At 45.6% G+C, this 13,742-nt stretch overlaps 1 protein-coding gene across 1 annotated transcript in view; it reads left to right on the top strand.

The window, feature by feature from the left end:
* LOC147729328 (astacin-like metalloendopeptidase) overlaps positions 1–13,742 on the top strand; it is a 335,057-nt gene that overhangs the window by 195,785 nt on the left and 125,530 nt on the right. The window contains exons 6-7 of the mRNA XM_086959823.1: positions 8,069–8,196; positions 10,644–10,759. Coding sequence (XP_086815949.1) covers positions 8,069–8,196; positions 10,644–10,759 — 244 coding nt within the window. The remainder of the gene's footprint in view (positions 1–8,068; positions 8,197–10,643; positions 10,760–13,742) is intronic.

Here is a 13,742-nt window from a genome sequence, read left to right as displayed (position 1 = left end):
AATAGAGTGCCTAAATGCACGATCCGGTTCCAAAAATTATACTACAAGAGGTTCTGCAACCTTGCTCAGTATTAAATCCTTACCGCGTCAAACAGCAACTTGAACTCGTCAAACAATCTTCGCGTACACCTTCCGACGTTCAGAGTCTCCCGCGTTTGCGTTCAACTGAATCGAATCTGGGTTTAACTACTGTAACCTTCCTCCCCATTGGTTACAACAACACTCTGCTTAACCAATCAGATACGAGATGTCATGGCAATTTCACATACGTCGTCCGTAACTCCGGTAACAAGGCTCTGCTGTTGAATGTAATCGCCACCTATTCTGTTTACCTACTCAAAACCGGACAAAACGAGTCGATGTTGTACCGTTTCCTTGAATATACAGAATGTTTTTCAGTGACCACTGTTTTTTATGTATACTCTTTACGTATATTTGATTCCTTTCAACTCTTTTTCCTTATTTTTATTTATTTTTTTTCTCTCTACTTAGTTTCACGTATTTTTGGTGAAGAAATTGGCTGGTCACGTTATATCTATTGAATCTAGCAACACCTGTGTGCTTACAGCTTTCAATAAAGTTTTATTGTGGCTTGAAACATCTCGAGGTTGAAACCTATACTTGTGGCTTCGTTTAATATAACTGGTATACGTGGGAATCCTTGTAGTTAGGGTCTTCGCGTAGTACACTGATTCTGTATATTCAAGGAAACGGTACAACATCGACTCGTTTTGTCCGGTTTTGAGTAGGTAAACAGAATAGGTGTACGCGAAGATTGTTTGACGAGTTCAAGTTGCTGTTTGACGCGGTAAGGATTTAATACTGAGCAAGGTTGCAGAACCTCTTGTAGTATAATTTTTGGAACCGGATCGTGCATTTAGGCACTCTATTTTTTCTACAGAGGGATATCGAATTCCTGATAACACATTAAGAGGCAAAAGGTTTTCAGAACACGGGATTTCGAAAGAAAAGACAGGTACGCTTCTGTATAGTGATTGACTGCTTGGTAGTTAGACTTTTTTCACGCACGTATACAGAGGAGGCAGGCTGATTTTGTCTATTTTGCTTTTTTATAGTTTATTTGGACCGAGGCAGATCGAAGCTCGCAATAAGTGTATTCAATAGTGTATAAATGTGAGTAGTTGGTTATGTTTCTTTTAGGGTTTAGATGCTTGCTGGTAACTACACTTTGGGTGTTTTTTCTTTTTGACTTTTTTTGGTGGAGGTATGATTTAAACTGAAGTGAATCATGTACAACATAGAGACTGATGTGCCTGTTTATGTTATTTTGCAGCATTGCCCCTGACGAAGGGACTCTACATTTGTCCCGAAATGCATTGGGCGGGCGAATTATGATGCATACAAGAAAATTCAATGTATTGTCAATGTATAAAGTTGTATGATTTTGATTCAAAAAGTGTTTATGTATAAATACAAAATGTTGTGCTGAAATAAGTTCAACTGATGAGTAAAACATATGATTAAAGAATATGTTTCTTTAAAGAAAAGGTTTAAACAGGTTTGATCAATAGATTTTATTTAGTTGTGCGCTACTGAGCCTGCGTTAACTGTTTGTTAACCAGCCACATTTTCATGCTATTCTGTAGAGTGTTAGGGTACACTCATTCAGTCGCTGCACACAGATCACAATATCAGGTTTAGATTTGGTAAAATTTGGAATCACAATAGGAGTGCTCGGCGCACAATTGTTCATTTTTTCAAGGTTTTAGCAATTCTGTCTATAGGAAACTATGGATGCAGTGATTTTATACAAAGTACCTCCGATTGCATCAAAATTTCACATAGAAAACAGCCACAGTGGAGAGAAGTGATGCGTCATTTCCTTAGTCCTTTAGGAGGCGATGTGTCAATTCTGCTGCATGCAGGAGAAATGTTGCATTGAATCAGGACTGTAGAGGAAAGTAAGGCGTCAAAATTCAAGTCTGTTCTGGTCTGTGTGTGATGCATTGGAAAACCTTGCCGCACAGGTCTAATGAGTGGAAATCCGTTCGAGCTGTAGGTCGCTATGCTGGTGGCAAACAGGTGCTACATTGCTTTCTTCAGCTTTGCTCCAATGATGCATTGATTCTTTCAGCCACACAGCAGGGCCTGCATCAGAGTCAGTGTGGTGGTCTCGGACTTCAAAGACATGGTGCACGGAATTCCGGCTGGGGCAGTTTATTTGGCCGCGGGCAGGCCCTGTGTAGATATATTCAGTTGGATGGCAGCTGTGCATGGAAATTTCTCTTGCATGGTGGTAACGCATGGGAAAAACAGGTGCTGGAAGGGCGATGCTTCGATTTTGCTGATATTCTTGATGCTTTTTGCAGCAGGAACAACCTCCAAGGGCCCAGAACTGGAATTAGTATCACTAGGGAGATCAGAACTCCCAGCAGTAGAGTTCAGGAATGCTGCATATGAAGTATTTGATGGTCCTGAGACTTCTTAAAAAGAGGCATGCACATACAACCCCTTGAAGAAACTTCACAAGCAGGAAATACAGCAAAGTACAGTCCTTTTACTCTCCAAAGCAGAAGCAGCAACTGCAGGCCAACACAGAAAAGCAACACACAGAAAAGGTGCAATATTCCTCCTTATAACCCTTCAGCTACTTTCTTTGGCAGAGGTTTCTGTTGAGCCAGAACTGTTCTAAAAGTCTAGAGTTTTAGGTTTAATACGTATACCCATTTTGGCCTTTGAAGTCTTTGTAGTTAATACAATCTGCTGTGCCTGGCCTGGGCTCCAGACGCACTCCAGGGGGGTGGAGACAGCATTGTGAGAGGACAGGCATAGCCCTATTCAGGTGTTAGTGACAACTCCTCCCACCACTCTAGGTCAGGAAGACCCATCAGCCTGGTGATGGGTCATCAGGATATGTTGGATACACCTCAGCTCTTTTTGTGTGACTGTCTAGAGCCGGGGTCTCCAACCGGTCGATCGCGAGCTACCGGTAGCTCGCCGAGACTCTTTGAATAGCTCGCCGAGTGCTGATCAATTTTTTAGCCCATTAGTTTTATTTTGGGCTGTTTAGGCTTATTTCCGTGGCGGTTGCCCGCCCTCACCCAACGCAGCTGCTCCAATTGGCTTGCACTTAGATGGGGTGGGGCGGGTCGAAGAGGATGACGTTCCTTTGTTGCAGTCTCGCGTCGAGGGAAAAAGGAAAATGCCCTAAGGGCACAGAATCACCGCCGGTGAGACCCGGAGTCGGAGACGATTAGAGGTGTTGGGCGTGGGCTCTCAACTCAACTCGCCTGTGCGAGCGGTGCCATGAATTAGAACTCCAGTCCTGTTGTGCGGGCGCAACTACTAAGCCCCCCTCCCCGGCCCGACCCACCTTGCCTCACTCTGCCACCGCCACCGAGAACCCGCTCCTAGTCCACGCCGCTCCCGCAGGCAGGCTCAGGTCTGAGGGGACACAGAGACCCACCCCCGGGGGCGCAGCCTGAAATACTCACAGATTTCTTTTCTTTGTCTGCGCCGCCCACTGATATCCCCTCTGCCTTTCCTTCAGCTGCCTCGGACCCTGGAGGAGCTCAAGTGCGCACCCCCCCTGGGCTGCCTTCCCTCCATTCCTGGGACCCCGGAGGAGCTCAGGGGCAACCCTCCATGGGCGCGGGGGCTTATGCTCATTCCTAAATTTTGCTTTTTAACAACCACAGTGTGCAGGGGATTGAGGAATGCATTTTAAGAAAGATTACCGGGGGCTCGGCTCTCTGTACCGTGGGGGAGGGGGCGCAGGAGGGGCTTGATTTTACCTGTAGCTCTTCTGACAGCTGAGCATGGTGCAAGCAGGCCGCACTTCTGCAAGCTCCAATGATTTGCTGCAAATACCCCGGCCCTAGCAGCCCCCACAACTCGGCAGCAGGAGGTGAGGTCACCCGCACCGGAGGAGGTGAGGTCACCCGCACCGCAGCAGGAATCGATCTCGGTGAGGGGCAGGACAGACGGGGGCAGGAGGAGACAGTGGTGCTAGGGAGAGACTGGAGGGCTGGAAGGAGAGTGAGTGAAGGAGAGAGAGGGGCAGCTCTACTGAAAGAGACCGCGAGGAGCAAGAGAGAGAGGGGCTGGGGAGAGAGAGGGGCTGGGGAGAGACAGTTTGGGCGGAGAGAGACAGTGAGGGGCTGATAAGAGAGGGGCTGGGGAGAGACAGTGGAGGCGCAGAGATACCATGAGAGGCAGGACAGAGAGGGGGCCTGGGGGAGACAGTAGGGGTAGGAGGAGAGAGAGGGGCTGGGGAGAGACAGTAGGGATGGAGAGAGACAGAGGGTTCGACGAGAAGATTGTCGAGATGTCACTGACAGACTTAGGGCGTAGATCGGGAGAGAGGGGGCCAAGGAAAGAGTGAGGGAGAGCCAGAGACGGTGAGCAGGGCTCAGGACAGGAGCAAGGGCAGGATAAGGGCAGTGTAGGGTTAGAGAAGGGGCAGGGAGCATGGGCAAGGTGCAGTAACAGAGAGCGTGTCCGGGAGCCAGGACAGAGTGCAGGGGTTGGGACAGGGAGCCGAGGCAGAAAGGCAGACATGTTGGGCAGAACAAGGGCTAGGGGGGAGTGCAGCGATAGAGGACAGTGGTGAGCAGGGCAGGTACAGGTGCAGGGACCTTAGCCATGGATATGCAGTGAGTAGGGAGTGGGACAGAGGCAGGGCCTGTGGCACAGAACCGGACAGACAGGGGGTACCGGAAGCACGGAGTGAGAGCAGGGGAGGACAGAGAGCAGGAACAGGTGACGGGGTGCAGGGGGCGATAGCATGGACATGGGGCAGTTTGAGGCCACTGGAAGCACCTCTCAAGCTGGTCCATTCTGAGCCTGTGCTGACTGAACCAGAGGTGGGCTGGACTACAATGTGCCTTTTCACTGGCCTCTGTGTGCTCTTCAGGGACCCAGGCAGCTCTGGCTTCCCAGCTCTGGCCTCTCCACAGTGAGGCCTTGACTGTTTCATGGTGTCGTGTGGCCACTCAGGATGCTATGTATGGCTGTTTTGTGGTCTGTTTGTGTGACAATTTTATTGGTTGGTAGTCTGTGCCAATGCTTGTCTGTGGGTTTTTGGCTATTTGTGTGCCGATTTTATTGGCTGGTGGGCTGCTTTTCATTGTAAATTTTTCTGATAGTACCAAACATTGCCTGCTGCAAGCACAAATAGCCAAGTAGTCTTCCATACCTTGAAAAACACCGTCCTACAACATGTCTAAGTTTTACTTATTTTGCAAATGTGGCCCACTTTTTTTGAGCTATTTCATTTGCCTGCCCTATATTTATTAACATAACAGGTCTAGTTGCAAAGCACACGATTACCCGAAGGTGTCCTGGGGCTGAATAACAGATGTTTGTTACCCAACTCAAGGCTATTCATTATATCGACCTCAAATGGATGAAAGGATGAGTGGACCTGCTGGGATTTAAACCTGTGACCATGAGATCAAGCACAGGCCCATGCAGTGGCTGCTTTAGTGCAGTGAGCCATCAGACACGGCTTATGGGGCGGCTTTTAATTTGGTGCCAGAGCCTCTTTTCTGTCCCATTCCGACAAGCATCAGCCTCCCCTTGCACGGCTTGTGCTTTTATTGTGTCACTGTTGTGGCTTGTGCTTTAGCTTTTTGTCTCACTGTGCTGCAGAAGGCAGTGCACAGGTAAAAAGGGAAAAAAAGTTGTTTCTTTCAGTGTTATTGTTTTGAAGCCACAGTATGGGGCCCATGGGCTCTGAAGAAATAGGCTTAACGTCAATAAAACTGGGCGGGGGAGGTTGCCCGAAAAGTGCGCGAGTTGCTTGGGGTTTAGTAGCTCATGACGATTTTCACTGACCAGAAGTAGCTCACACTACACAAAAGGTTGGAGACCCCTGGTCTAGAGTAAATGCACAAACCAGCCCATGTCAGCCTAAACCAGATGTTGATTCCACAGGCAGGCAGAGGAACAGGATGGTTAAACAAGAAATGCCCACTTTCTAAAAGTGCTATTTTCAAACACACAATTTAAAAACCAACTGCACTAAAAGATGTATGTTGCAATTCTGATATCAGGGAGTCCAACATCCAAATCTCTATCCCTTACCAATTGAAATTACACTTGTTAGATGTTACAAGGTACATCTAATGACAACTTATGGGAGAGACAGGCCTTGCATAAATTGGCAGTATTTCACTACCAGGATATGTAAAACATATAGTGTTATGTTATGTTATGTTATATATTGATTTATAACGCGCTCCGTTAGTCGGGACTATCCTGGCACGGTGAAGAAACTGAATCAGAGTAATCGGGGGAACAGCTATTCTTGATGTATAAAAAGGTGTGTTTTTAACAGTTTTTTAAAATTGATCAAGTTGGGAGAATGTCTTAGAGCATCAGGAAGGGCGTTCCACATCTGAGCTCCCCTTACCATCAGAGATTGCCCCCCCAGGCGAACTCTCTTAAATCTGGGGACGACCACCTGCTTTCGGGAGGCCGATCGCAGCTGACGGGTCGGTAGGTAAAAGGCAAATCTTTTTTGCAAGGTAGGGTGGGCATGGTCCATGCAGAGCTTTAAAAACGAGTACTGCAGCCTTAAAGCGCACTCTTTGGGCCACTGGAAGCCAGTGAAGCTCCCTCAATTGCTTACGAACGCTGAGCCTCCTCTGGATGTTATAGAGGAGTCTCACCGTCACATTCTGGACTACCTGTAACTTTCTAATCAGAAAGTCAGGTGCCCCGATGTAAAGGGCATTCGAGTAGTCCAGGCGGGAGAGCACCATTGCTCTGGCTACCGTTTCTTTGGCCGCTTGGGGGAGGAGGGGAAAGAATCTTCGAAGGGTGGTCAGAGTTCCAAAGCAAGTCCCAGCCAGTCTAGAAATCTGGTCACGGAAACATAGATCGGCACCGAACCAGACTCCAAGGTTCTTAGCTATCCCACCCTCTCCCTTAGGGCAAGGTGATCCACTGGGCCAAATGGACTCCCTAAAGTCAGTTGGAAATTGGCCGTAGAGCAAGATTTCCGATAGTGCACCTTACTAAGGATTTACCAGTAAATGAAATATGCCAACCATGGATAGCCAATCAGAATCAAAATGTACACACTTTAGCACTGGTCAACAGTGGTAAAGTGCCCAAAGTTCATAAACCAGCAAAAAACTGAGTCCAGCACAAAGTCATAAAATACGGGAAGTACGGGCTAAAAGACAGTGGAACCCGCCCTAAGGATGGCAGGTGTAACAAACAAGGAGAAAGATTGCCATTGGTCTTCGTAGAGCCACCCCTGGAGAGGCGCATGGTTTTAACGCATTCCCAGATTTATGCCATGTTGTTAATCTGAGAATGTGTCAACACCTACGGGTGTTGCGTGGAAACACCGACTGCAACACCAGTGGCTCGCCTCCCTGATGGATGTATGACAGAACCATGCAAGCCATTATAACATATGGCTTTACAACGCGGTCTTTACAATGACCCGCCTTTAACACTGCATTGCTTTATCACTCAAGTCTTTGCAATGAGCAACCACTTTGCCTTAGGGAAATGTGCTGCACTTTGGAGAGAAATAAATTACTATTCCAACTCCAATCCACGCAACAGTAGGGAAAGCGTTGGACTTCGAAGTCCAACGTTGCTTCCCCTATGGCAAGTATTTGTAAAGACTTGTGTGGTAATGGAATGCAGTGGTAGAGACAAGTCATTGTACAGACCACTTTGTAAAGGTAGTGCGTGGCTTAGACTTCCTGGTAAATTATGTTTTCCCTCCCAGACGCCCTGACAGGCAACACAGCAACATGGACTGTGCTGCTTCACTCCATATCTACAAGGCTATGAAAAGCCATGCAAGGTTGCTGTACGCGGCCTTGTAGATATGGCGAAGCCCTGTGCTCCACCGGAATGTCACAAAAAGTGGTGTCCTGGCAACACACAGGGTTTGTATTTGAGCCCATTAGTACATAACATCAATAGCTGCAATATGTGACTGTGCTGAATGTTGGTGCAATTGATAGCGAAAATGAGGGTTGTACACTATACTAAACTATGCGACAACAATATACTATGGAGGACATTGTGCAATAAAGTATGTTGTGCCATCACATGAATATTTGTACTTCCCCAACAGAACTGCCTACTCTAACACACCTGGCAAGATAACACTGGTCCCCAAGCCTGACCCCAATGAACTCATTGGGCAGAGGGCTGGAATAAGCAACCTGGATGTTGCCAAGATCAACGCGCTCTACAACTGTGGTGAGTGGTATTGTGTACCTGGTTGAAGGTGCCTCCACCCTGGCAGCTGATGCTGTGGTGGTGCAGACATTTTAGAATGCGCTCTGTCATATGACTACGGCCACCCTAGCAGGAGCCCTCCTTTAAAGACACATTTGCGCCAACACTTTGTTGAGAAATCAATGGTTTTTAACCCCTTCGCTGCGGCGGGAATTCCGCCGCAGCGCTAAGGGGGCATGGGGGCCGAGCGGCGCTCGCATGCTCGTGACGGAGCCGCTCCGTCACGAGCCACGGTTGAGCTGTGCTCATGACGGAGCGGTTCCGTCATGGCCCCGCCCGCTCAATGGAACGTCCAGCGCAGGCGCGGAATTCGCGCCGGGCAGGCGCGCCGAGCGGGCCATGACGGAACCGCTCCGTCATGAGCACAGCTCAACCGAGGCTCAAGACGGAGCGGATCCGTCATGAGCACAGAAGGGGTTAACCAGCAGCCTTAATAGGTTTGTTGTGCATCACATCTTTTGAATAGTCAGTCTGTTTCTTTTCAAATGAAGACACACTTTTCTCTACATATGTCATCTTCATCTCATTATTCTGCATTTGCCTTCAGCTTTCAGACTGTCTGTGCCCTTCTCATGGAATCTCCCTCTCTGTCATCAATCCCACAAGAATGCTTTTAGATCTCTATAGAGCCAGGATATGCTTATGGGTGGCAGTATGCGCTCTGTAAATTTAATAAGTTTCATAACATACCATTAGCATCCCATGAATTCTAATGTATCTCCTGGTGATGCTTCTGTAGCAGGCGGTTTGCATATTTCACACAGAAAAGCAATCTGAAAAACAGTGACTTGAAAATGTTGCTCGATCTCAATTTGTTGCATGTTGGGCAGCAAAACTGCTGGTATCAGATTGTCCGCTGAAAGAGTCAAATTTTAGCATTACAACATCTTTGATGGTTAGTGTAGCATACAGGTTATTCATTGTCTGTTGTATTTACAACAAAACAGGCATTTTTAAAAAGTATTATTCGCTTGGAGCTAGTTAGCAGCTCAAATTAGATGTTGATAATAAAATAAAATATGTAATTGCATTACCTGCTAAAACAGTTTCTCTGTTAGAGGCTGGGCATGAAGGACCCATTAATTATATGAGATAAAGTACCCCCGAGAGTAAAAACATATTATAAAGCTTAATGCATATCGCCTCCGATTTCTGTTGTGTCCTGAGGCCTTTACCCCTATGCCTCTGTAGCCCTCTGAACTCCTTGGTGACTTGTAGTATCCTAATTTGTTGGGGGTACATTATTGGATATATTCTATCTACCGTGTTGATAAGTTGTCATTGAGGACATGACACTATCATTATGCATCCTTAATCTCTAAATATAGCTCGTTTAAAAAATAAAATTCTCATATATATGAAAATACTTATGCTTATCTGACTCCCAAAGCTATGTTTTTAGGTCGATCCTGGGCAGCGCATCCGCTGCTCTGCAAGCCATGCTGTATTGGATTACGTACTTAAAGCCCTGCCCACTCTCGACCCATATTTATCATTGGCTGGTGTCATTGTCCTTTATATATGCTGGCTTCTGATTGGTTATCAGGCTTGTTAGTCTCTTCTTGGTACCGCCTTGTCTTCATTTGTATAGTCCCATGAGAACTGGTCCTTTTACTACAGTTGTTACATGGTACATCTTCTAAAGTCTGTAAGCACTATTTTCTTTAGTGGGTGTCTCTTACTGCAGGAGGGTCTCTTGTGCGCAGTTGTGACCGCCGGCTTGTTTATTTAACTCCTAGCAAACGGGCAGCTCTGCAGGGGCCATGGGAGACAGAAAGAGGCAACTCAACGATGCCTTCAATCAATCACAGTATTTGTATAGCGCGCTACTCACACGGAGGGTCTCAAGGCGCTTGGGGAGGGGGGGTCTGCTACTGCTCGAACAGCCAGGTCTTGAGCTGCTTCCTGAAGGCGAGGTGGTCCTGGGTCAGGCGGAGGTGGGTCGGGAGGGAGTTCCAGGTCCTGGCGGCGAGGTAGGAGAAGGACCTTCCCCCTGTGGTGGCTCTTCGGATGCGGGGGACGGCGGCGAGGGCGTGGCCGGTCGATCGAAGCTGGCGTTTGGGAGCGTAGAAGTTGAGGCGTTTGGAGTGCAAGAGGTCTCGTATTTGCGAGAGTTTGAGCTATTGGCATTGTAAATGACAATGCCTTTTATTTAGGTTTTAAAAAACAAAACATAAATAAAAGCATTGTTATTACAATGCCAATAGCTAACTCTTGCGTAAAATGTGACACCTATTGCATTGCAGATGCTTGTTTTTAATGAATTCACTTACATAGAAAGTAATTAAAACACACAGAGCTACAAATTATTAGATGCACTTGGAAGACAACCATGCACAACCACGTGCAAATTCAGATAGAAAATGTGACTTGGTTGCTCTCTGCCAATTAAACCCTTTTTTCTCCAGGTGTCTGCAGTACGGTGCTCATGAGCCCAAGTGGAACCATCAGCTTCACCCCAAGCACATCCCTGCCCCAGGGGGTGAGCACCTGTCTATGGCTGATCCGGCTTCCAGGAAATCAGGTGACATTCACTGTTCCAGCTAATGAAGTATGCTTAACGCAGAAAATAGAGTTATTGTCATTTAGTAATTAGCCCATGAAGTACGGACACGTTTTACTGGCTAAAAATGAGACAAAAATAGACAGGGGCTAGTAAGATAAGGAGCCTGAAAAAAAGCCAGACTCCATTACTCTCTGAAATGCCCAGGGATGGCATAGGACAGGGGGTTGCAGACCAGGCTTTCAAGAAATGTTGATAACTTAGCTCCGGGTACTTCAGCCCTCCACCCTTCTTCAGTAGGCCCCCTAACCAACCAAATACTAGCAGTGAACTGTTAGGCCTACAGAGAGGGAAAACAACACATTCTAATCTCGTCCAAGGCAGCTAGAGCTTGGAACTTAGAACCGGTAAAAGGCATGGCCTGGGATCCTGTAGTTCTATCTATTGCCTCATGCCCAACCATCCTAGAGTGGGTACAGCCCTCACCCCACTATACTAGGTTTACTTGGGATTGGGGATGCTTGCACTTATTTGTTACCCTAAATCCCAGGACTGCCTCCAGCTTCGTTATTCCTCTCTTCCAGCACCTCTCAAAGATACGGCAGCTCCAACTCATTTACATGAAAGCACCTCTTTCCCCACTCCCGAGCAGCCATGTATCATCTCTTGCCTTTCCTACAGCATCGCATATTTATGTACCTCCAGCATATCTTCATAGGCCGTAGCTGCTGACAAACCTGTATTTCACTTTATAGGTAACAGATTCATATCCTCTGGCACCTGTGCTTGCTATGGCATGGACAGTAATTTCTATTTTATTTTAGAATTATTTTCCTAGTTTCGATTTTTATTTAGGTTGCATCAGTAGCTCTCCTACAAGAAGTACTACAGCACGTGATACAATAGGAGCGCATATTAATATCTTGCAGGAGTGATAGCAAAGATTAGTTGAAGGCGCGGTGCTAAATTGGACAATTGGCATACACGGTAATTCATTACATATTAGCACTAAAAGTACATTCAGCTTTGCATTATAGTCAAAAGCACGCATTGAGAATTAAGGATGGCTTACAGTGGCGGTGATGGAGATCAGCAAGCTTGCCTGCATTACAGCATTTGCGTCACAGCGCCCCAAGCCAACAAGGCCTCAGCAGCCTTCTCGTTTTTGTGGGTTTTTTACTGTGGGCCTCTCAGCACCGGCCCATTCAAGTAGGTCTAGTTTCCAAGCCACTATTTTTGGGGGCTGGGGGTTATTCCAGTGGATTGCTATTCTCCATTTTGCCACTATGAGCCCCAGATGTGGATGCCCCAGATGTGGATACCTTCTACATAGCATTTTTTTAGGGTTATAATGATAGCATCCTAGTTGGCGATTAAGGGTTCAGTGACAGAATATCGACCACAAAAATATAGAAGAAATAAATATTGAGGGAAAAATGTAGAATACAAAAATACCGACTCCCTGTTCTTATAAAGGAAAGTACAAAAATATTGGAAAAAAATATTGTTTACAATAATATAGTTGTATTAAATATCGATTATAAAATATATATAATTTAAAATATTAAAATTAAAATAAATTAAATACTAACTTTAATTGATAAAAAAATATATTAAATGTATATTTTTACAAATACAACAAATAAACTTCCTTTTGAAAATGTAAATACACATATAGATATACATATAAGAAAAAAAGAAAAAAAGAAATTATCTTCCTGCCTGGTTTCTCGTGGTCCGCCTCCTTCATTTTCCTGGAATGGTTTGTTTGAAGGATTGTTGCTACATATCAATATATATGTAATTATTTATATATAAAAATAAAAATAAACACATTTTTTAATATATATATATATATATATAAAACGAAAGTATGTCTGTTTGTCCTTTATGCATTACTGCACCATTCATCTGATGGCCATGAAACTTTGGGAAGTTGTTAAGTACACTCCAGCAAAGGTTTCTGACAAAAAAATAAATTTAAAAAAAACATTTTTTAAAAATTTGTTAAGAGCTGTTGAGTACACTCCCGAGAAGGTTTCTGGCAAAAAAATAAAATAAAAAAATTGTTAAACATCAGCCCCCGGCCTCCCAGGGCCCTCATAATCTTTCCAATACTGAACGTTTACAGTTTCCTGTGCGACTCGCTTTTGCAATGACCATCAACAATGCACAAGGAGAATCGCTGCAAGTGTGTGGACTAGATTTGGAGAATCCGTGCTCCTCACATGGAGCACTGTATGTGGCCAGCTCACGCGTCGGAAAACCTTCTGATTTATTCGCCTACGCACCAGACGGAAAAACAAAAAATACCGTGAATCCACAAGCACTCAAATAAATAAACAGAATTAAAACAACACTTTAAAATGTTTTCCATATTAAAATGAATACATTTCAATAAAAATGACACAATGTAAATTAAATGTTGTCATAACAAGTTTCCTTAAATTTCCTTTCTTCTGAGATCACAGCAGCGCGCGACCGGTAAGCTAGTAAATAATATAATTTAAAAAATCCTAAATAGCATAATACCTTCAGAAATTTTTACACTTACTTCCAGAAGATTGCCGCAAATAGTCCATGCCACTGTAACATCTAGGCTGGACTACGCAAACGGCTTATATTTCGGTCTGCCCAAATATGCGATTCGACGGCTGCAGCTGGTGCAGAACGTGGCGGCCAGACTGATTAGAGGTATTCCCTTTCGACATTATGTCTCGCCACACTTACAGGATCTATATTGGCTACCAGTAGCTAAAAGAATAGACTTCAAGGTCTTGGCCCTGGCCTACCGTGCACTGAATGGAAAATGCCCCAGTTATTTTAAACAAAGACTCTGCTGTTATAAGCAAGACCGGTCTCTGCGATCAAACACTCAGAACCTGCTCTGTGTCCCCCGCTTTGCGAAAGCTCAGCTGGGTGGTAGGGCATTCTCCGCTAGAACAGCTAAAATGTGGAATGCCTTGCCTGGGTTCCTCCGTCGCGCAAATACAGAGCCCTGCTT

Source organism: Lissotriton vulgaris, chromosome 2_2, assembly GCF_964263255.1.
Source record: "Lissotriton vulgaris chromosome 2_2, aLisVul1.2, whole genome shotgun sequence".
NCBI lineage: Eukaryota > Metazoa > Chordata > Amphibia > Caudata > Salamandridae > Lissotriton > Lissotriton vulgaris.
Note: the sequence above shows the minus strand (reverse complement) of the source record. Positions and strands in the feature narration are given on the sequence as shown.